At 40.2% G+C, this 26,016-nt stretch overlaps 2 protein-coding genes across 2 annotated transcripts in view; one reads left to right on the forward strand and one right to left on the reverse strand.

Annotated features, from left to right (window-relative positions):
• Window positions 1-15,176, reverse strand: part of LOC140679743 (large ribosomal subunit protein mL37-like) — a 34,147-nt gene extending 18,971 nt beyond the window's left edge. The window contains exons 1-3 of the mRNA XM_072915779.1: window positions 14,749-15,176; window positions 10,874-11,057; window positions 7,995-8,110 (exon numbers count right to left, since the gene is read on the reverse strand). Coding sequence (XP_072771880.1) covers window positions 7,995-8,110; window positions 10,874-11,057; window positions 14,749-15,127 — 679 coding nt within the window. The 5' untranslated portion in view covers window positions 15,128-15,176. The remainder of the gene's footprint in view (window positions 1-7,994; window positions 8,111-10,873; window positions 11,058-14,748) is intronic.
• A 3,449-nt stretch (window positions 15,177-18,625) lies between these two features.
• The window catches only part of LOC140679744 (large ribosomal subunit protein uL14), an 11,611-nt gene continuing 4,220 nt past the window's right edge, over window positions 18,626-26,016 (forward strand). Inside the window, exons 1-3 of the mRNA XM_072915780.1 lie at window positions 18,626-18,707; window positions 23,789-23,872; window positions 24,911-25,039. Of these exons, the coding sequence (XP_072771881.1) occupies window positions 18,695-18,707; window positions 23,789-23,872; window positions 24,911-25,039 (226 nt within the window). The 5' untranslated portion in view covers window positions 18,626-18,694. The remainder of the gene's footprint in view (window positions 18,708-23,788; window positions 23,873-24,910; window positions 25,040-26,016) is intronic.

Here is a 26,016-nt window from a genome sequence, read left to right on the forward strand (position 1 = left end):
AGGTCATGTGACCACCTGGCTCTGTTTGATTGGTCCAACGTCACCAGTGACTGCATCTGATTGGTGGAACGGAGTGAACGTCACCAGTGACTGTATTTGTTGAAACGCAGGCACTATGAAGGTCTGTCTGACAGACCAAAACAAACAAAGCGTGCATTAACAGATGGATAAAAATTAGTAGCGAGTAGCGAGCTGAATGTAGATAAAAGTAGCGGAGTAAAAGTAGCGTTTCTTCTCTATAAATATACTCAAGTAAAAGTAAAAGTATGTTGCATTAAAACTACTCTTAGAAGTACAATTTATCCCAAAAGTTACTCAAGTAGATGTAACGGAGTAAATGTAGCGCGTTACTACCCACCTCTGCATAGAATAGACGCTAAAGTAGAGTCTGGGGTTACGTTATGCATCCCATAGTTGCGAGACCTGTTGTGGTTCAATATTGGTCCATATATAAGGCGCGCCGCATTATAAGGCGCACTGTCAGCTTTTGAGAAAATTGGAAGTTTTTAGGTGCGCCTTATAGTACGGAAAATACGGTACATTAAGCACAGGAAGGGGTTTGGCTTCAACATAGCAGCGCCGTGCACAAGGGGCTCTGCGGTGGTGGAAATCGACATGTTGAGTTGAAATGAAACAGAAAGAGTCTGCCGCTGTGTCTGCACCATTATGCAGGCACGACACATGCAGTGGAAATCCAGGGTGACCTGACACCACCTGGCCACCTGCTGCTCTGAAGCTGCTGTCAAATCTCTTCGTCACTTAAAAGTCTTGTGTTACCAAACCTTTCTTTTTTAACTCTTCATTTTTTTTGCAGAGTCTCCATTGTTTTCTATCCCTGTGTCTCTGCCTCGCTCTCGCGACATCAACTGGTCATCTTCATTAAAAATGATTAGGTGTGGGGGGCTACAACTTGTGGACCTCTTTGAACTCTCAACGGTCCACAGGGCCGAGGAGCTTTGCTAGACAAGCCACTGACTGGTCCAATTAGAGCTGGGCGATATACGGAATATACTGGATATATCGCGGGTTTGTCTCTGTGCGATATAGAAAATGACTATATGGTGATATTGGAGTATACGTTCTCACGCAGTTGCTTTTAGCTGCGGGCATTACACTACACTCACTCTTTCTTGTCTCTCCTTCTCACAGAGACATAAAACAAGCGCACCTTCTTACATACGTCCCATAAAGTCGCGCGTGCAACGTCATACACCCTCGCCGAGCAGAGAGGTGCGACATGGGTAACGTTAGCTGTGATGCTAGCGAAGAGGTGCGAGTGGTAATACGAGAGAAAGAAGGTGCCAATCTGGTAACAAATGAAGGAAGAAGAATGAATTCCCAAGAAAAACAGCAGGGGGTCCATCGTCTGGCGGTGGTTTGGCTTCAAGCGCGACGATGTGGAACAAGTATGCGGCATAAGCGTTAGCAACACTGCTAATTTGTAGCATCATTTGAAAAGTCACCCGCTAGAGAATGAAGAGTGTTTGAAACTCCGCATGTCAACATCTCCGTTCTGTGCCACACCCACAAAATGCCCAAGCCACCATTTCCACATCAACACCGTATGAAACAAATAGTCAACAACAGAAGGAGATAACGTCCGCAGGAACCTACCACATAGTGAAGGACATACACTATTTGATTTCCTATTATGCAGCTCATTTTTATTTGACACTTATTGAAATATCTTGTGTGACATCATGCACAAAAGTGCACTTTATTTGTTTTTAACTATTGTAGTGGCGTTCTGTACAAAAAGTGCACTTTAATTGAGTGTTGTTTTGATATGTCATCTTAGTGACATCATGCACAAAAGTGCACTAATAGCTTGTCTTAAAATGTCTCTGACAATCTTGCACTTTCTGTTTGGAAATGACATGAATGTTTGTGCCACTGCTTAATAACTGTTTAATAAATACACTTTTACTTGTGATTTCCCTCTCTGCATGAAAGTTTAAAAGTAGCATATATTAATGAAGAAGAATGTTTTAATGTAGACACATAGAATCATCATACTGCTGTGATTATATGCATCAAGTGTTCATTCAAGGCTAAGGCAAAATATCCACATATATATGGTGTATGGTGACATGGACTAAACATATCCACATATATATGGTGTATGGTGACATGGACTAAACATATCCACATATATATGGTGTATGGTGACATGGACTAAACATATCCACATATATATGGTGTATGGTGACATGGACTAAACATATCCACATATATATGGTGTATGGTGACATGGACTAAACATATCCACATATATATGGTGTATCGTCACATGGCCTAAACATATCCACATATATATGGTGTATGGTGACATGGACTAAACATATCCACATATACATGGTGTATGGTGACATGGCCTAAACATATCCACATATATATGGTGTATGGTGACATGGACTAAACATATCCACATATACATTGGGGCAAAAAAGTATTTAGTCAGCCACCAATTGTGCAAGTTCTCCCACTTAAAATGATGACAGAGGTCTGTAATTTTCATCATAGGTACACTTCAACTGTGAGAGACAGAATGTGAAAAAAAAATCCAGGAATTCACATTGTAGGATTTTTACAGAATTTATTTGTAAATTATGGTGGAAAATAAGTATTTGGTCAATAACAAAAATTCAACTCAATACTTTGTAATATAACCTTTGTTGGCAATAACAGAGGTCAAACGATTACTATAGGTCTTTACCAGGTTTGCACACACAGTAGCTGGTATTTTGGCCCATTCCTCCATGCAGATCTTCTCGAGAGCAGTGATGTTTTGGGGCTGTCGCCGAGCAACACAGACTTTCAACTCCCTCCACAGATTTTCTATGGGGTTGAGGTCTGGAGACTGGCTAGGCCACTCCAGGACTTTCAAATGCTTCTTACGGAGCCACTCCTTCGTTGCCCGGGCGGTGTGTTTGGGATCATTGTCATGCTGGAAGACCCAGCCACGTTTCATCTTCAAAGCTCTCACTGATGGAAGGAGGTTTTGGCTCAAAATCTCACGATACATGGTCCCATTCATTCTTTCCTTAACACGGATCAGTCGGCCTGTCCCCTTAGCAGAAAAACAGCCCCAAAGCATGATGTTTCCACCCCCATGCTTCACAGTAGGTATGGTGTTCTTGGGATGCAACTCAGTATTCTTCTTCCTCCAAACACGATGAGTTGAGTTTATACCAAAAAGTTCTATTTTGGTTTCATCTGACCACATGACATTCTCCCAATCTTTGCTGTATCATCCATGTGGTCTCTGGCAAACTTCAGACGGGCCTGGACATGCACTGGCTTAAGCAGGGGGACACGTCTGGCACTGCAGGATTTGATTCCCTGTCGGCGTAGTGTGTTACTGATGGTAACCTTTGTTACTTTGGTCCCAGCTCTCTGCAGGTCATTCACCAGGTCCCCCCGTGTGTGTGGTTCTGGGATTTTTGCTCACCGTTCTCATGATCATTTTGACCCCACGGGATGAGATCTTGCGTGGAGCCCCAGATCGAGGGAGATTATCAGTGGTCTTGTATGTCTTCCATTTTCTGATAATTGCTCCCACAGTTGATTTTTTCACACCAAGCTGCTTGCCTATTGTAGATTCACTCTTCACAGTCTGGTGCAGGTCTACAATTCTTTTCCTGGTGTCCTTCGACAGCTCTTTGGTCTTGGCCATAGTGAAGTTTGGAGTCTGACTGTTTGAGGCTGTGGACAGGTGTCTTTTATACAGATAACCAGTTCAAACAGGTGCCATTAATACAGGTAACGAGTGGAGGACAGAAGAGCTTCTTAAAGAAGAAGTTACAGGTCTGTGAGAGCCAGAGATCTTCCGTGTTTGAAGTGACCAAATACTTATTTTCCACCATAATTTACAATTCAATTCTTTAAAATTCCTACAACGTGAATTCCTGGATTTTTTTCCACATTCTGTCTCTCACAGTTGAAGTGTACCTATGATGAAAATTACAGACCTCTGTCATCATTTTAAGTGGGAGAACTTGCACAATCGGTGGCTGACTAAATACTTTTTTGCCCCACTGTATATGGTGTATGGTGACATGGACTAAACATATCCACATATTAGAGATGCGCGGTTTGCGGGCACAACCGCGGAGTCCGCGGATTATCCGCGGATCGGGCGGATGAAATTTAAAAAAATTTGATTTTATCCGCGGGTCTGGTCGGGTCGGGCGGTTGAAATAAAAAAAATTAGATTTTAAATAGATTCAGGCGGGTGGCAGTTAAACCAATTGGGAAATATATATACAAAGTTAAATGTTGTTACCCACATACGAAAAACGAGCAGGCACCTGCAGCATATGCCACAACAGAAGAAAAAAAAAAGAAAAGAGATGGACACTTTTACGGAGCGGAGAAGGGACGCCTCGCCGGGGCCCGGGACCGAGGCCCCTTCCCCCGAGAGGGCCCCACCGGGAGCCGTAGCTGAGGCGATCCGCGAGAAGGGCCCGACGCACGTCCAGGGTCACCACCGCGCCCACCGCACCGACACCCCGCCTCGTCCGCCTTCGCCGCGGCCGGCGTCACGCGCAGCAGGTAAGCAGCTTACCTGCCCGCCACCCCCATGGCCGGGGGCTCGTAACAGGGGTCACTCCGTGCGCTCCGCCCGCGCAGCTTACCTGCCCGCCACCCCTGTTGCCGGGGGCGCGTAACAGGGGTCACTCCGCGCGCAGTGCGCTCACGAAAGGGGTGGGGCTCACCCTGGTTGATATAGACAGCAGGACGGTGGCCATGGAAGTCGGAACCCGCTAAGGAGTGTGTAACAACCCACCTGCCGAATCAACTAGCCCTGAAAATGGATGGCGCTGGAGCGTCGGGCCCATACCCGGCCGTCGCCGGCAGCGAGACGCGCTTGGAGGTGCGCTCAGCGCGGCTCCCATATGATTGCGCACTGGTGTGCGTCTGGGTCGTGACAGCGTGGCACGCATTGAATGTCTGTGCTGCATTGGATCAGTCTCCTTTCTTTAACAGGCAAAAGCTTTGTAACCTCACTAATGCCTTGCATCGTCTATATTAGATATATAACAACGGGCGGGTGCGGTTCTGATCAAATGTTACATCGGGTGGATGGCGGATGGTTGACGACTTTCTGATGCGGTTGCGGATGAAATAATTGCCTATCCGCGCATCTCTACCACATATATATGGTGTATGGTGACATGGACTAAACATATCCACATATACAGGTAAAAGCCAGTAAATTAGAATATTTTGAAAAACTTGATTTATTTCAGTAATTGCATTCAAAAGGTGTAACTTGTACATTATATTTATTCATTGCACACAGACTGATGCATTCAAATGTTTATTTCATTTAATTTTGATGATTTGAAGTGGCAACAAATGAAAATCCAAAATTCCGTGTGTCACAAAATTAGAATATTACTTAAGGCTAATACAAAAAAGGGATTTTTAGAAATGTTGGCCAACTGAAAAGTATGAAAATGAAAAATATGAGCATGTACAATACTCAATACTTGGTTGGAGCTCCTTTTGCCTCAATTACTGCGTTAATGCGGCGTGGCATGGAGTCGATGAGTTTCTGGCACTGCTCAGGTGTTATGAGAGCCCAGGTTGCTCTGATAGTGGCCTTCAACTCTTCTGCGTTTTTGGGTCTGGCATTCTGCATCTTCCTTTTCACAATACCCCACAGATTTTCTATGGGGCTAAGGTCAGGGGAGTTGGCGGGCCAATTTAGAACAGAAATACCATGGTCCGTAAACCAGGCACGGGTAGATTTTGCGCTGTGTGCAGGCGCCAAGTCCTGTTGGAACTTGAAATCTCCATCTCCATAGAGCAGGTCAGCAGCAGGAAGCATGAAGTGCTCTAAAACTTGCTGGTAGACGGCTGCGTTGACCCTGGATCTCAGGAAACAGAGTGGACCGACACCGGCAGATGACATGGCACCCCAAACCATCACTGATGGTGGAAACTTTACACTAGACTTCAGGCAACGTGGATCCTGTGCCTCTCCTGTCTTCCTCCAGACTCTGGGACCTCGATTTCCAAAGGAAATGCAAAATTTGCATGGTTGGGTGATGGTTTGGGGTGCCATGTCATCTGCCGGTGTCGGTCCACTCTGTTTCCTGAGATCCAGGGTCAACGCAGCCGTCTACCAGCAAGTTTTAGAGCACTTCATGCTTCCTGCTGCTGACCTGCTCTATGGAGATGGAGATTTCAAGTTCCAACAGGACTTGGCGCCTGCACACAGCGCAAAATCTACCCGTGCCTGGCGAGGATATTGTGCAAATAATGTCATGTAAGAAATTTAGCGTGCTGATTGTACCTTCAAGAGGCTGAGGCGCATTTTAAAAACTTTGTTGAGCTGAACATTTAATAATTCGCCAGTAGCCACAACACAGTGACAGAACCTCCTCAATGTGCACCAATAACGGATACAGCGAGTGAGGCTGCGTTCACAAAATTAAGAGTACGGCGGCGAGTCGTTTTTTTCCTCTTATGTTCTGTCTTTCTGAAATAATTATGAGAATTTGTTGTAGATTGTATTCCCTATTTTTGAGTGTATTACTTTAACTGTTTTCATTTTAATTTGAATGATTGAATAATTGTAATCACTAGAATGTTCAACTCAACTTGAATGAAATAAATAAATAAATAAATGAATGAAATGAATGTCACAAAATTCTATAAAAAATAAAAAAATAAAAAAATTCAAGTACTGATTTGATACAATGATAAGTTATAATGTAAATGATACCCCTCCTAGTGAGGAACACTATTCAATTCAGGAAAGAAGAAAAGGAAGTAAGAAGGTGGTGTATGTTACTAGAGGATTGCAATGTAAAGGTTCCTCATGAACTCAAGTTGTATGCACTTTTACAAACTTGGGCGATAACAATCACCCTTTTTTGCACAGTCAATCAGAAGATTGCACACTGCATTTATGTTCAGTCTTTTGCACATTTTATTTAATGTTTTCACTTGTCATGCACGCCCTTGCATGGAGACAACGCCCTTGTTTGCACTCTTGGCAGTAAACATAGGGGTGGAACGGTACACAAACATTTGGGTTCGGTACGTACCTCGGTTTAGAGGTCACGGTTCGGTTCATTTTCGGTACAGTAAGAAAACAACAAAATATACATTTTGGGGTTATTTATTTACCAAATGTGCAAAATCTTCCACCAAAAATATTTTTCTTAGTGTAATATTTGATGTGAAGTAATGGGAACCTTGGATAGGTCAATAATTCATAATAACATTGATTTTGATTCAATATTATGTTTTGAGCAATGACAGTTTGAAAGAAAAAAAAAAACAGCTTTGTTTTATTAGTCAACATTGCAACTTTTTCTAAATTACATTTAACCTTTAAGCTTTTTTATTTCACTTTTGTTGTGTTTATTTTAATAGTATTTTTAGAATGTGCCGTGGGCCTTTAAAACATTAGCTGTGGGCCGCAAATGGCCTCCGGGGCACACTTTTGACACCCCTGCTATAGATAATAAAACATTAAATGTGATAAATCTATGGATAAAAAGCAGAGCCTGGCGACGCATGCGCGTTTATCATAACTCTCTCTCTCTCTCTGTCTCTGCCCCTCCCTCACCAATGCTGCTGTTTGTTTTGTTTTTAACCCCTTCTTAACCCTGAACGTACATTGAAAATACACGCAACCCTAACTCAAAATGCCGGACATTTGAGGCATTTAAGAAACTCCGCCCTGACAGCTCCGCAAAAGAGGACATGTCCGGTGAAAAGAGGACGTATGGTCAGTCTATCCTAGCCCATTAGCTGCTAGCATGCCGTGTGTTGTGCCTCGGTGTGCATTGTTTACACAACGTGTGTTACGCTACTTAATATGTCCGTGTGGAAACTCGTTCGGTACACCTCCAAACCGAACCGGAACCCCCGTACCGAAACGGTTCAATACAAATGCACGTACCGTTACACCCCTAAGTAAAGATGATTCTAATTCAATCCAGAGGACATTTGCTGATCAGTTTGGTGTGTACCTCTTGTCCACGATGCTGCGAATGAGCACTTCTCAGCAATCATTCTCCTTCTCGTCAGCGGATGAGTGCACTGGAGATTGGAACAAAGATGGAGCAGGTTGAAGAGGAGTGTGTTGCTGAAACAAAAAATAAAACATTTGAGAATCATTCAAAGTGAAGTTATGTAGAGTACATCTATATTGATATTCTTCAGCACTACTCATTTCATCCAGACTTCGAGACCTAATGGTAACCTAACATGACCATTTATCATATGTATCAAATTTAAAAAGTCTAGCATTGGATAGTTGAAACACACTGTTAACATTCCCCTACGTTACTTTGATTGTCTCTGTACCCGCAAGCATTCCATTTTAACTACTCAGTGGCCTAGTGGTTAGAGTGTCCGCCCTGAGATGGGTAGGTTGTGAGTTCAAACCCCGGCCGAGTCATACCAAAGACTATAAAAATGGGAGCCATTACCTCCCTGCTTGGCACTCAGCATCAAAGGTTGGAATTGGGGGTTAAATCACCAAAAATGATTCCCGGGCGTGGCCACCGCTGCTGCTCACTGCTCCCCTCACCTCCCAGGGGGTGATCAAGGGTGATGGGTCAAATGCAGAGGACAAATTTCACCACACCTAGTGTGTGTGAGACTATCATTGGTACTTTAACTTGAACTTTAATTATTTATTTGTCCAATCTGTTGTTGAATACTTATTAAATGATCTTAGTAATTTGTGGTAGTAAGGAAACAGGTCTGTAGTAGACCCGTCTCCGCTCAGGATGGTCTCCTGCTGGCCCCACTATGGACTGGACTCTCACTATTATGTTAGATCCACTATGGACTGGACTCTCACTATTATGTTAGATCCACTATGGACTGGACTCTCACACTATTATGTTAGATCCACTATGGACTGGACTCTCACACTATTATGTTGGATCCACTATGGACTGGACTCTCACACTATTATGTTAGATCCACTATGGACTGGACTCTCACACTATTATGTTAGATCCACTATGGACAGGACTCTCAGACTATTATGTTAGATCCACTATGGACTGGACTCTCACTATTATGTTAGATCCACTATGGACTGGACTCTCACTATTATGTTAGATCCACTATGGACTGGACTCTCACTATTATGTTAGATCCACTATGGACTGGACTCTCACACTATTATGTTAGATCCACTATGGACTGGACTCTCACTATTAAGTTAGATCCACTATGGACTAGACTCTCACACTATTATGTTAGATCCACTATGGACTGGACTCTCACACTATTATGTTAGATCCACTATGGACTGGACTCTCACACTATTATGTTAGATCCACTATGGACAGGACTCTCAGACTATTATGTTAGATCCACTATGGACTGGACTCTCACTATTACCGGTATGTTAGATCCACTATGGACTGGACCTCTCACTATTATGTTAGATCCACTATGGACTGGACTCTCACACTATTATGTTAGATCCACTATGGACAGGACTCTCAGACTATTATGTTAGATCCACTATGGACTGGACTCTCACTATTACCGGTATGTTAGATCCACTATGGACTGGACCTCTCACTATTATGTTAGATCCACTATGGACTGGACTCTCACTATTATGTTAGATCCACTATGGACTGGACTCTCACTATTATGTTAGATCCACTATGGACTGGACTCTCACTATTATGTTAGATCCACTATGGACTGGACCTCTCACTATTATGTTAGATCCACTATGGACTGGACCTCTCACTATTATGTTAGATCCACTATGGACTGGACTCTCACTATTATGTTAGATCCACTATGGACTGGACTCTCACTATTATGTTAGATCCACTATGGACTGGACTCTCACTATTATGTTAGATCCACTATGGACTGGACTCTCACTATTAAGTTAGATCCACTATGGACTAGACTCTCACACTATTATGTTAGATCCACTATGGACTGGACTCTCACTATTATGTTAGATCCACTATGGACTGGACTCTCACACTATTATGTTAGATCCACTATGGACTGGACTCTCACACTATTATGTTAGATCCACTATGGACTGGACTCTCACTATTAAGTTAGATCCACTATGGACTAGACTCTCACACTATTATGTTAGATCCACTATGGACTGGACCTCTCACTATTATGTTAGATCCACTATGGACTGGACTCTCACTATTATGTTAGATCCACTATGGACTGGACTCTCACTATTATGTTAGATCCACTATGGACTGGACTCTCACTATTATGTTAGATCCACTATGGACTGGACTCTCACACTATTATGTTAGATCCACTATGGACTGGACTCTCACTATTAAGTTAGATCCACTATGGACTAGACTCTCACACTATTATGTTAGATCCACTATGGACTGGACTCTCACTATTATGTTAGATCCACTATGGACTGGACTCTCACACTATTATGTTAGATCCACTATGGACTGGACTCTCACACTATTATGTTAGATCCACTATGGACTGGACTCTCACTATTAAGTTAGATCCACTATGGACTAGACTCTCACACTATTATGTTAGATCCACTATGGACTGGACCTCTCACTATTATGTTAGATCCACTATGGACTGGACTCTCACTATTATGTTAGATCCACTATGGACTGGACTCTCACTATTATGTTAGATCCACTATGGACACACACACACACACACACACAATCACAATCATAAGCCATGGTACTACTTAGAGCCATTGTATACAGTTTTCACCTAACCTAAATTCAAGAAAACATTTAAGAGAAAATTTAAAATAGATTCTAAGTTGTCGACCAAATTCTTGTTTATAAAAATCATCAAAGATTTAGTAGATTGTATATTTTCCAACAGTCACACATTGACATACCTGTATTTCACTCGAGGTGGTCGTTCTTGGGTTGTGTCCCAGAATCGGGCGTGTTTGATGGCGTTCTGAACACGACTGTCCTGATTGGGTAGCTGATTAGCAGGACTTTCTGCCAGGGAGAGAAGCTCCTGTGGTAAACCAGAGATTGCCTTGCTTTTTGTTAACCAAAGAGCCTGACGAACACCTAAGGGAAGATTACATAGACATTATACAAGGATGCATAGGGAAGACTACATTGTTTTGAGCTGGTCAAGTAGAAGTGTAGTGAGCACTAGCAGGCTTTCTAAAATCTTTCTTTAGCATACTAAGAATCCATGACCACCTCCCAAAGCACCAAATACATACACATACCCATATTTACACTGACACATATATATACACACATACCATCCATCCATCTTCTTCCGCTTATCCGAGGTCGGGTCGCGGGGGCAGCAGCTTAAGCAGGGAAGCCCAGACTTCCCTCTCCCCAGCCACTTCGTCCAGCTCCTCCCGGGGGATCCCGAGGCGTTCCCAGGCCAGCTGGGAGAGATAGTCTTCCCAGCGTGTCCTGGGTCTTCCCCGTGGCCTCCTACCGGTCGGACGTGCCCGAAACACCTCCCTAGGGAGGCGTTCGGGTGGCATCCTGACCAGATGCCCGAACCACCTCATCTGGCTCCTCTCGATGTGGAGGAGCAGCGGCTTTACTTTGAGCTCCCTCCGAATGACAGAGCTTCTCACCCTATCTCTAAGGGAGAGCCCCGCCACTCGGCGGAGGAAACTCATTTCGGCCGCTTGTACCCGCGATCTTGTCCTTTCGGTCATGACCCAAAGCTCTTGACCATAGGTGAGGATGGGAACGTAGATCGACCGGTAAATCGAGAGCTTTGCCTTCCGGCTCAGCTCCTTCTTCACCACAACGGATCGATACAGCGTCCGCATTACTGAAGACGCCACACCGATCCGCCTGTCGATCTCACGATCAACTCTTCCCCCACTCGTGAACAAGACTCCGAGGTACTTGAACTCCTCCACTTGGGGCAAGATCTCCTCCCCAACCCGGAGATGGCACTCCACCCTTTTCCGGGAGAGAACCATGGACTCTGACTTGGAGGTGCTGATTCCCATCCCAGTCGCTTCACACTCGGCTGCGAACCGATCCAGTGAGAGCTGAAGATCTTGGCCGGAGGAAGCCATCAGGACCACATCATCTGCAAATAGCAGTGACCTAATCCTGCAGCCACCAAACCAGATCCCCTCAACGCCCTGACTGCGCCTAGAAATTCTGTCCATAAAGGTTATGAACAGAATCGGTGACAAAGGGCAGCCTTGGCGGAGTCCAACCCTCACTGGAAACGTGTCCGACTTACTGCCGGCAATGCGGACCAAGCTCTGGCACTGATCATACAGGGAGCGAACTGCCACAATAAGACAGTCCGTTACCCCATACTCTCTGAGCACTCCCCACAGGACTTCCCGGGGTACACGGTCGAATGCCTTCTCCAATACACACATACATTATATATATATATATATATATATATATATATATATATATATATATATATATATACACACACACATATATACATACATACATATGTATATGTATGTATATAATGTATATACACATATATATGTGTCTATATGTATGTATATATGTACATATACACCTGTATATGTACAGTATATATATATATATATATATATATATATATTTGTACATATACACACATGTATATGTATGTATATATATATATACACAAGTATGTATATATATATATGTATAGATATATATATATATTAGAGATGCGCGGATAGGCAATTATTTCATCCGCAACCGCATCAGAAAGTCGTCAACCATCCGCCATCCACCCGACCTAACATTTGATCAGAACCGCACCCGCCAGCACCCGCCTGTTGTTATATATCTAATATAGACGATGCAAGGCATTAGTGAGGTTATAAAGCTTTTGCCTGTTAAAGAAAGGAGACTGATCCAATGCAGCACAGACATTCGCGTGCCACGCTGTCACGACCCAGACGCACACCAGTGCGCAATCATATGGGAGCCGCGCTGAGCGCACCTCCAAGCGCATCTCGCTGCCGGCGACGGCCGGGTATGGGCCCGACGCTCCAGCGCCATCCATTTTCAGGGCTAGTTGATTCGGCAGGTGGGTTGTTACACACTCCTTAGCGGGTTCCGACTTCCATGGCCACCGTCCTGCTGTTTATATCAACCAGGGTGAGCCCCACCCCTTTCGTGAGCGCACTGCGCGCGGAGTGACCCCTGTTACGCGCCCCCGGCAACAGGGGTGGCGGGCAGGTAAGCTGCACGGGCGGAGCGCGCGGAGTGACCCCTGTTACGAGCCCCCGGCCACGGGGGTGGCGGGCAGGTAAGCTGCTTACCTGCTGCGCGTGACGCCGGCCGCGGCGAAGGCGGACGAGGCGGGGTGTCGGTGCGGTGGGCGCGGTGGTGATCCTGGACGTGCGTCGGGCCCTTCTCGCGGATCGCCTCAGCTACGGCTCCCGGTGGGGCCCTCTCGGGGGAAGGGGCCTCGGTCCCGGACCCCGGCGAGGCGTCCCTTCTCCGCTCCGTAAAAGTGTCCATCTCTTTTTTTTTTTTTCTTCTGTTGTGGCATATGCTGCAGGTGCCTGCTCGTTTTTCGTATGTGGGTAACAACATTTAACTATGTATATATATTTACCAATTGGTTTAACTGCCACCCGCCTGAATCTATTTAAAATCTAATTTTTTTTTTTTTTAACCGCCCGACCCGACCCGCGGATAAAATCTAACTTTTTTTTATTTCATCCGCCCGATCCGCGGATAATCCGCGGACTCCGCGGTTGTGCCCGCAAACCGCGCATCTCTAATATATATACATACATACTGTACATACATGTGTGTATATGTACATATATACATACATATAAACATATATATATATATATATATATATATATATATATATATATATATATATATATATATATATATATATATGTGTGTGTGTATATACAGTATATACATACATATACACGTATATAAATATTTATGTATACATGGGTGTGTGTGTGTATATATATATATATATATATATATATATATATATATACAAAAGCCAAAACCAGTGAAATTGTCACGTTGTGTAAATGGTAAATACAAAGAGAATACAACAAATCCTTTTCAACTTATATTCAATTGAATAGACTGCAAAGACAATATATTTCATGTTCACACTGAGAAATGTAATTCTTCTTTGCAATTAATCATTAACTTAGAATTTAATGGCAGCAACACATTGCAAAAAAGTTGTCAGAGGGGCATTTTTACTAGTGTGTTACATGGCCTTTCCTTTTAACAACACTCAGTAAAGGTATGGAAACTGAGGAGACACATTTTTGAAGTGGAATTCTTTCCCATTCTTGCTTGATGTACAGCTTAAGTTGTTCAACAGTCTCCCTTCTCATATTTTAGCCTTCACACATTTTCAATGTCTGGACTACAGGCAGGCCAGTCTAGTACCCTGCACTCTTTTACTACGAAGCCACGCTGTTGTAACACGTGGCTTGGCATTGTCTTGCTGAAATAAGCAGGGGCGTCCATGATAACAATGCTTGGATGACAACATATGTTGCTCCAAAAGCTGTATGCACCTTTCAGCATTAATGGTGCCTTCACAGATGTGTAAGTTACCCATGTCTTGGCCACTAATACACCCCCATACCATCACACATGCTGACTTTTACACTTTGCTTGATAGAATTCACATGAAATGTACCCATAATTGAGACGACTCGTGCTAAAAGTACCTTTACTGCTGGACTATGATTACCCTTTTTAGACTAACAAAGTAGCATGAAAAAAAGAAAGTAATGATAAGGTGCATCACCTTCCAGTAGGCTGGTCCTCTGGTGGAACACATAACATTCCTTCTGCTTGTACAAAGGCATCTCCTCAACAGGGGGAGACTTATAATGCCGGGGGTCGGTGTAGTCCCTGCTCCACTCCGGGTAAATGGGTTTAGCAAGCCCCGGGACGTAATGCATCTTTTCTCCATAGGTGACCTTCTCCAGTCCAGGGATGTGCACTTTTTCTTTAGGCTCCCATCGACTTGAAGCTGTTCTCGCCATACTCCTGTGACTCACAGACAAGTATCGGCCTCTTCCTCCACATGCAGACAGCCAGCTCAAGCGTCTGTGGTGGACTGACTTCACAAAGCGAAGAGCCGCTGCGGTTTCTGTCAACATTTCGGTTATTAAGCTCGCCATTGCGCTGCTAGGACAACTGGACCGTCACTACACGCTTCAAGATGAAAGACGGTACGCGCATGCGCACAGAATCGCCACGTCACTTCCTTTACGCTCAAATTATACGACGGCGCTGTGTAGTGATATTTTTGTTTGTTTTATTATTTGTATTGTAACCTATTTGTATGGGCTTGCCTCTTTGTGGTGTTAAGTTCCTGTTATAAGCTGTTAGACAGTATATGCCTTGAGCTCTTATTTTGAAGGCATATACTGTATAACAGCTTATAACAGGAACTTAACATCACAAAGAGGCAAGCCCATAAAAATAGGCTACAGTATTAAATTTAAAAAAAACATACATAATAGAGTGATGTGACAATAACATAAAAAGAACTAGGCGGGGATTAAAAAAAAGTAATAATTCAAACGAGTCAATTTGGAATAAATGTTCTTTTTTCAAACGAGGGACTTTACTTAAATCGATACGTGCATCACAACACACTTTTTAAAATTAGCATTATTGTTAATGGATGCATTTGATCGATCACATTGTCGTTTGTTGAATGAAAGGCTGTCGAGCGGATATAGAGGAGTTCTTGTTTTCTTACGGACTGGTTTAGTCGTGACTGTCGACTGTAATGATTAACGGTTACGTCACTTCCCTTACGCTCTAATTGGTCGACGGCGCTGTGTAGTGATATTTTTTGTTTGTTTTATTATTTGTATTAAATTTAAAAAAACATACATAATAGAGTGATATGACAATAACATAAAAAGAACTAGGTGAGGGTTTAAAAAAAAAACTTAATTCAAACGAGTCAATTTGGAATAAATGTTATTTTTTTCAAACGAGGGACTTTACTTAAATCAATACATGCAGCACAACACAAAAAGTACTTTTTAAAATTGGTATTATTGTTAATGGATGCATTTGATCGATCACTTTGTCGTTTGTTGAATGAAAAGCTGTCGAGCGGATATAGAGGAGTTCTTGTTTCCCTACGGACTGGTTTATCGTGACTGTCGACTGTAATGATTAACGTTAACGTCACTTCCTTTACGCTCAAAATTATACGACAGCGCTGTGTAGTGATATTTTTTGTTTGTTTTATTATTTGTATTAAATCAAAACAAACATACATAATAGAGTGATATGAAAATATCATAAAAAGAACACGACGGGGATAAAAAAAAAACTTAATTCAAACGAGTCAATTTGGAATAAATGTTATTTTATTTTGAAATATGGGGAAATAACTACAAAAGTACACTTCATTCATTAACGGTGTTATAAAAAAGATCAGTTAGAATAATACATGTTGTTGGATATAGAGATAATACAAACCCTTTATTTATTGGATCAAAAATACTGAAATTCCACGACATAGTGAATTTGCAAACAGCTAAAATGATTCACAAAGCAAACTATAACCTGCTATCCAAGAATATACAACAATTATTCTCAAAAAAAGAGAAGAAATATAAACTTAGAGAAAAATTTAATTTAAAACATTTGTACAACACTTAAGACATTCGTATATCAGTATGTGGAATTAAATGATGGAATGGATTAAGCAAAGCAATCAAACAATGTACTAATATGATCCACTTCAAGAAACTCTTCAAACTTAAAGTGTTTACAAAGTACAAAGAAGAAGAACCATGATAAACATTCTCAATTTATTTTATCCATCCATCCGTTCATTGTTTTCAAAATAATCTTACTCATCTCACCATATGGAATGTAACTTACTTCACCGAGTATTATTTATTTATTGTTATTGTGATTACTTATGGAGTATATTGTGAATAAATTGAGAACAGGAAGTGAACCAAAGTTTTAGCAACTGTTATGTAAAAGAAAAGGGGTAGGATTAAATAAGCTCTGCTTCTTCCTACTCCTTTTCCAACATGTTGAAAGGAGAAACTGGAAATTGTGATGTATCATGTTGTATGCTTGCATGTTCGAAATAAACTCATAAAATACTACTGGCCAAGTTTTATATTCATAAATGTAAGTTTCTCAATACCCGACCTGTTTTTTGTGCCTTTAAAAAAGAATTCGAACTCTACGCCAAAACACTCTCTAAGCAAAAAGCTGTGAAAACGATGATGCTGTGTTCCAAATTTAAATTATTTACTGAAATTGTGTGAGCCTATGGCTTTGCACTTTGTTTGTATATATATATATATATATATATATATATATATATATATATATATATATATATATATATGTATGTGTGGGGAAAAAAAATCACAAGACTACTTCATCTCTACAGGCCTAAGGTAACACGCAAGGACATTAACACATCCGACACATATGTAGGATTAACCGAGGGAGAGTTTAAAACCAGATGGAACAATCACAAGGCTTCTTTCAGGAACCAAAACCTGCGGAATACCACAGAACTCAGCAAACACATTTGGGACCTCAAAGACAATAATGTTGAATATTCAATAACATGGCAAATTCTTGCATCCAGCACACCTTACAATAGTGGTAATAAAAGATGCAACCTATGCTTGAAAGAGAAACTGTTTATTATCTACCATCCAGACCTGTCATCCCTCAACAAGCGCAGCGAAATTGTAACAACATGCCGCCATAGACGGAAACACCTCCTAGGTAACACATGAACCAATCACCACGCCCCTACGCCAGCCTGTACCCACCCACTCTGTGCCCTATATAAACCATGGTATGTGAATGCTCCCATTAAAATCTCCTGATGATTGAGGGAACCCCTCATGAAACAGGCCTGTAGAGATGAAATAGTCTTGTGATTTTTTTTCCCATACATACATATATTGCGCTCTACTACGGTATCGAGCACTATTTTTTTGGATAACCTTATTAAGACATATATATATATATATATATATATATATATATATATATATATATATATATATATATATATATATATATATATATATATATATATATATATTCTCAAAAATAGAGGAGAAATATAAACTATGAATATATATATATATATATATATATATATATATATATATATATATATATATATATATATATATATATATATATATTGCATTCTATTTTAGTTACTTTATTGAGTTTACAACCCCCTGGCGCTGTTTTTGTACTGTTTTTGTACTTATTTTGATTATTATTTCTCAACTGTTTGTAAATGTTGCAATTTATAAATAAAGGTTTATTTAAAAAAAAAAAAAAAACATGATTAAAAAACAATGGTTTTCTAACAAACTTTGATTGATTGATTGAGACTTTTATTAGTAGATTGCACAGTACAGTACATATTCCGTACAATTGACCACTAAATGGTAACACCCCAATAAGTTTTCACACTTGTTTAAGTCGGAGTCCACGTTAATCAATTCATGGTAAAACAAGACCTATAGTGTGTATTTTAGTATTTACAATGAATCCATAGTCCACACCAAATATGTTAAATGTAATGTAACAGACACTAAACATTTAGTAACACTCTTATTTCCGATTGTTCTAAAAGCAGCACGCCCCTCCCTGACCCGGATGAAGAATACCATATTACGCATAACTGCTTCCGCCTTCGTCCTCTTTCCTCTGGCGTCGCAATGTCGAAGAGAGGTAAGAAAGCCGCATTGCTGAATCTAAATGCATCTGCTTGCCCTGTCCACTTATCTAATGTAACCGTATGCTCAATGTCTTTTGTAGTGTATCATTCATCCATTTACTCAGTTATTTTACCATTAATCACGGCCTTTTTCGTACTTTGGCTAGTAGTTCTAATTCTACCTAATCCCTCGTTTTTTTTACGCTCAGTTAGAATTACGTGACCATAATTTAGTGTACCCTGCGTGTTAGACAAAATAGGATCATCGTACGTCAAATAAACTTTACTTTCTTCTTTCGTGCCGGCGATTTGAGCGAGGAAATGTTTCCTGATGTGTGGTTCTACGTCTGGGATCTTTTCGGCTGATCCACAGCCTAGAATGTTCTTCAGTCTTTCCCGTTCTCTATTTTGATATATTATAATTAATTGGTGTTTTATACTCAATTCTCCTGCAATATTTGTAAGTAATGTACATGTTTAAAGCAGAGTCAGGGGTGCAGTACACAAAGCAAGCGATAGGGCTTGACAGGACACGTGATTCCGCAATGCATTGTGGGCCGTGGTGTTGACCATCACTTTACCTGCAGTAGTGTGAGATAATCAACAAACTTGATTTATTTAAAATGGATCCTACAAACTAAAGGGAATGTACCGAGACAAACTATCCTATTCCAAAGGCTCGCTACCAGAGGTGGGTAGAGTAGCCAGAAATTGTACTCAAGTAAGAGTACTGTTACTTTAGAGATGTATTACTCAAGTAAAAGTAAGGAGTAGTCACCCAAATATTTACTTGAGTAAAAGTAAAAAGTATGTTGTAAAAAAACTACTCAAGTACTGAGTAACTGATGAGTAACATACACACACATATCATATATATATATATATATGTATACACACACACACATATATACATATATATATATATACACACACACACGCACACACACATATATATATATATATATATGTGTATGTATATATATATATACATACATTGATATATACAGTATATAATTTATATATTTTTTTTTTGCCGTTTTTGTTTACATGTTAATAGTGTTTTAATGAATATACATGCATGTTTAACACATATAGATTCCTTTCTTTCATGAAGACAAGAATATAAGTTGGTGTATTACCTGATTCTGATGACTTGCATTGATTGGAATCAGACAGTAGTGATGACAAACGTCCACGTTTTCAAATGGAGGAGAAAAAAAGTTCCTCCTTTCTGTCTAATACCACATGAAAGTGGTTGGTTTTTGGCATCTTATATGTCCAGCTTCCATATTCGTTTTTATACACTTTACAAGAAATACATTGGCGGCAAACTCCGTAGCTTGCTAGCTTGTTTGCGCAGGCTTTCGGAGACTCTTATTTAGAAAGCGCAGGAGCGATGGAGCGGCACTTTTATTGTGAAGACAGGAACTGTGCAGTCAGTCTTTAGGCTTTTGACGGGGTGTACGGTTGAAATAAAAAATGGTCTTTTTTCCTTCACACTTTTGATTGATTGATTGAAACTTTTATTAGTAGATTGCACAGTACAGTACATATTCCGTACAATTGACCACTAAATGGTAACACCCCAATAAGTTTTTCCACTTGTTTAAGTCAGGTCATGTGACCCCTGGCTCTGTTTGATTGGTCCAACGTCACCAGTGACTGCATCTGATTGGTGGAACGGAGTGAACGTCACCAGTGACTGTATTTGTTGAAACGCAGGCACTATGAAGGTCTGTCTGACAAACCAAAACAAACAAAGCGTGCATTAACAGATCGATAAAAATTAGTAGCGAGTAGCGAGCTGAATGTAGATAAAAGTAGCGGAGTAAAAGTAGCGTTTCTTCTCTATAAATATACTCAAGTAAAAGTATGTTGCATTAAAACTACTCTTAGAAGTACAATTTATCCCAAAAGTTACTCAAGTAGATGTAACGGAGTAAATGTAGCGCGTTACTACCCACCTCTGCTCGCTACCTCCAACAATTAGATAAAATTGGTGAAATTATAAACAGAGTTGCGCATCTCTTTAGGTTTTCCAGTTGGTGTTATTACCTGCGCAGGTAACACAGTAATGTCACCCCTTCTAAAAAGCACTTGCTTTGTCTGCTTAGTGACCAAGTGAGTTGTCCATGAAGGGAACAGCAACTCCATGACTGTGGGTGAGATGGCAGGTCCACCTTGTGACTGACCAATCTCAATCAGTGATGAGACATGATGGATTATGTCTTGTTTCCACCTTCATTTGCCCCACTGGGGTCCACTAGACAGCTGCCGCCATTGTTGAAGACAAACTTGCCTTTATTTGCTTGCCTGGGTCGGTTTTTATACCAGTGAAGAATTTCAAAATGGGAATTGTGTTAGGCTCATTGTCTGTTCTAGTCGCTAGTGTTACCATATCTGAGTTATTGTGCAGAAATATGGGGAAATAACTACAAATGTGCGCTACATTCGCTAACCGTGTTACAAAAAAGATCAGTTAGAATAATACATAATGTTGGATATAGAGAACATTTATTTATTAAGTCAGAAATATTAAAGTTTGGTGATTTGGTAAAATTGCAAACAGCTAAAATGATGTATAAAGCAAACTATAACCTGCTACCAAAGAATGTACAACAATTCTTCTCAACTAAAGAGGAGAAATATAACCTTAGAGGAAAAAATAATTTAAAACATTTATATGCACGTACAACACTTAGAACTTTTAGCATATCAGTATGTGGAATTAAATTATGGAATGGATTAAGTAAAGAAGTTAAAAATTGTACTGATATGATCCAGTTTAAGAGGTTGTTCAAAATAATAGTGCTTACAGAGTACAAAAAAGAAGAATTATGATAAATACTTTCAACCTTATTGAAAATAAGATATTCTTCATCTCAGTATGTTAATAATGACTGTATTAATTAATTACATATTACAAAACTGTTGCATACTAATTCATAGATGTTATTTTATTATATAAAAAGGTCAGTAAATGATTCTATATATTTGTAAACGCTTGAAGTGGGAAAGGGGTAGGATTAAATAAGCTTTGCTTCTTCCTACTCCTTTTCGGGCATGATGTCAAATGAAATGATATGAAATTGTGTGATGTATTATGATGTAAGTGTGTTCATGTTCGAAATAAACTAAAGAAAGAATCAGAGCAAAGCATTTTTGGTTGAAAAAAAGAGAAAGAAGTAAAATACAGCACTATGTCATCAGTTTCTGATTTATTAAATTGTATAACAGTGCAAAATATTGCTTATTTATTTATTTAATTTGTAGTAGTCTTTCTTGAACTATTTTGAAAAAAAGATATAAAAATAACTAAAAACTTGTTGAAAAATAAACAAGTGATTCAATTATAAATAAAGATAGTAAGTAAGCATCAACTTAAAGTGCCCTCTTTGGGGTTTGTAATATAGATCCATCTGGATTCATGAACTTAATTCTATACATTTCTTCACAAAAAAAGAAATCTTTAACATCAATATTTATGGAACATGTCCACAAAAAATCTAGCTGTCAACACTGAATATTGCATTGTTGCATTGTAATGAATGGAATAGTCTACTGGATTTGATTACATTCATATTTTGTTGAAGTATTATTCAATAAATATATTTATAAATCATTTTTGAATTGTTACTATTTTTAGAATATTTAAAAAAAAAAATCTCACGTACCCCTTGGCATACCTTCAAGTACCCCCAGGGGTACGCGTACCCCCATTTGAGAACCACTGCTCTAGAGCTGCAACTATTATTTTGATAGTCCATTAGTCAACAATTACCTTAACTATTAGTCCACAATTCAGATAATGAAGCGTACACATTTAATGGCTCTAATTTTGCCATCGACTTTTAGATGCAGCTTAAGTTCTTTTAGTCACATGCTTACACACATTAAAGATGACTCATTCATTCATAATTATTTATACTAGAACTGTAAAAAAAAACTACGGATAAAATGTTTAAACATTCAATTTCGCGTCAAAACATCACTTCTGTGTTTTTTTAAAATAAAATATTGTAGCGCATAAGGAAGGGAGTTGAAGGAGTGTCAAAAGATGGAGCTACCTCTCTTCATGACATTCAGCAGTATTTATACATCTGTGGCTTCTCAGCACAAAACACACCGGAAATGTGTCGTGAAAACCCGTCTGACTGGAACTCTTAACAGCAACTAAAGTCCTGTGTGAATGTTGGAAAGCCACTACACTAAAAATGAAAACAATCAGATCCAAACAAAGAATGTTGAACACTTGCCTCAGCCTTGTGCTCGCTGTTCCTCTTCCCTAAATGCTGCATTGAATTGCTCGTTAAAAGCTCACTAGTTAGCATCATCTCGCTAGCTTCCTTGTCGCCTGTTCTCTCTGAGCCTCAACGTTGATGGCTGTCTACTTTGCTGCTAGTCATGTCTGGAGAATTACTTCCCAATCAGTTGTAGTTGGACAGCATTCAGTAGTAGCCGTTTTTGACGTGACGGGTGTAAACATAGGGCACAACATAGTAGGTATATTACCAATGGGGGCGTGGCTTTCGGATAGAGTTGCCAAATGGGACATTTTTAGTTTTTTGCATGTATGTTGAATTTTACATTGCATTTTCAATGATGGTAATTAGTCAATTATCCATTTAAAAAAAACTAAAAATGTTTTAGCCAGCGAGATGGTACGTTTTTGACATGACTAATGTAAACATAGGGCACAACATAGGTATATTACTAAAGGGGGTGTGGCTTTAGGATAGTTGGCACATGTAAATGTCAGAGACAGCCAAAAGAGGTTAGTAGATGAGAATACATCTAAAGGTGAAACGGTATAGAAATGCACCCACTTGCAGGATATGTAGTCTTGATTTTCAACATTTTCTTTCAGGGCCTGATGGCCACTTTAAAACTTGCTGTAACACCTACAACCACAAAGCTGCTACATTTTGTTAATAAAATAAATAACAATCGTTGAACGTAATACATGCAATTACATAGCGAAAGAATAGAGCATCTAGTGGTATAAACTTGGTTCAAAATACACCTGTGTTGAGGTTTTCCTCAAGAGTGAGTGATCCTGGAGGTTGGACACGCTAAACGTTGCTTCTTTTACCAGGACGTGGTGGCTCCTCCGGGGCCAAGTTCCGCATCTCGTTGGGTCTTCCAGTAGGAGCAGTTATTAACTGTGCAGACAACACAGGTATGTTATGCTTCATCACATTCTTACCAACCTTTTAGATAAGACATATTGTTTGATACAATAGTGGTACAAGCAATTAGTCATTTTATGACATGTCATGTAAAGCATTCACCTCTTCCAGCAGACCAAGGACTTCATAATCCTGGTTAGTTTATGATTGGCGTCTCATTAGATCCAACATGTCTAATGAGCAGAGATACCCAAGAGGAAGCTGGTCAATAAGGCTGAGTAGCAGCAATCAATGTCTTTGAAAAAGTGTATCGTCCTAATTCTGCCATCTTGCACAACCAGTGTAGTGCCAATGCTTATGTAGACAATACGTGTGGTCAACTTTGTCCTCACCTGTCCGTCACTCAAAGATATCCTCATGCAACATAAACAATTGATTTGTGACGTAGAAGTCCAAAGGTGATAACATCATTTCATGAAACTACTGTAGTTTCTAGTACATTTAATGTCATATTTTTCATACAATGGTTTTTAAAAGCATGTTACATTTCAAAACTGGTGTTTTGGTGGCGCCCAGCACAAATGAAACATTTAAATTGACTAACATGGGCTGAGATAGAAGTGTTAGGAGTTGCAAGCTCACTCATGGAACTAATTGAAGTGGAAAGTTGAGACTGTCAAACATTTCTTGCAGCAGGCAGGATGTCACCCCTTCTAGAAAACACTTGCTTTGTCTGCTTAGTGACAAAGTGAGTTGTCCATGAAGGGAACAGCAACTCCATGACTGTGGGTGAGATGGCAGGTCCACCTTGTGACTGACCAATCTCAATCAGTGATGAGACATGATGGATTACTAAGATCCAAATAGCATGAGTCACTATGATCAGAATCAGCTTTATTGTCATTACGCAAGGTAACGAGATTGAGGCCATTCCACTTCATGTAGATGTCTAAGTGTGCAGCTGAAATTTAAGTTGGTTACCTATTGAGTGCTCTGATGGTATTTGACACTTGTTCTAGGAAGCATGGATACTATTCATTCAAGCAATACGACTGTTACATTGCTAATTGTAGTCACCTTTCTTCAAGGTGCCAAGAACTTGTACATCATCTCTGTGAAGGGCATCAAAGGTCGCCTTAACCGCCTGCCTGCAGCAGGAGTGGGTGACATGGTGATGGCAACAGTCAAGAAGGGCAAGCCAGAGCTTAGAAAGAAGGGTGAGTGAAGAATGATGCAGTTGTCACTTCAATTGACTTGTTAGAGTGGTCCACACTCGCAATTATTATTATTAACAAGGTTTCACTATTACAATATTCATACTGTTATGTCTAATTGCACACGGGAGGGTGTATCATGCCTGCTTTATCAGTGCAGTATCATGCCTGCTTTATCAGTGCAGTATCATGCCTGCTTTATCAGTGCAGTATCATGCCTGCTTTATCAGTGCAGTATCATGCCTGCTTTATCAGTGCAGTATCATGCCTGTTTTATCAGTGCAGTATCATGCCTGTTTTATCAGTGCAGTATCATGCCTGCTTTATCAGTGCAGTATCATGCCTGCTTTATCAGTGCAGTATCATGCCTGTTTTATCAGTGCAGTATCATGCCTGTTTTATCAGTGCAGTATCATGCCTGCTTTATCAGTGCAGTATCATGCCTGCTTTATCAGTGCAGTATCATGCCTGTTTTATCAGTGCAGTATCATGCCTGTTTTATCAGTGCAGTATCATGCCTGCTTTATCAGTGCAGTATCATGCCTGCTTTATAGAATAGAATAGAAAGTACTTTATTGATCCCTGGGGAAAATTCAGCACCACAATTTGCTCACAATAGACAGTAGTAATAATAATAAATAATATAAATATATTCATATACTCTACATTTATCAGTACAGTATCATGCCTGCTTTATCGGTACAGTATCATGCTTCAAAAAGCTGTGCACTGCAAAATGTGTGAAAGATTAATTGTTTTTTTAATTTCAGATACATTTTAAATCTTTTCTGTTACACACTAAATAGTTTAAATAGTTCTTGTAAGTTGACCTGTTCTTTTGTTTTCCTTCATTTTAATAAGGATAACATTTATGCAGATGTTTACTTACAATTGTATAGAGGAGTGATACTGATTCTAGTTGTGTGGGGTTCTACTTCCTAGGAGGAGCATTCATTAAAGTAGTGACCTGGCCAAATATT

Source organism: Nerophis lumbriciformis, linkage group LG22, assembly GCF_033978685.3.
Source record: "Nerophis lumbriciformis linkage group LG22, RoL_Nlum_v2.1, whole genome shotgun sequence".
NCBI classification, from domain to species: domain Eukaryota; kingdom Metazoa; phylum Chordata; class Actinopteri; order Syngnathiformes; family Syngnathidae; genus Nerophis; species Nerophis lumbriciformis.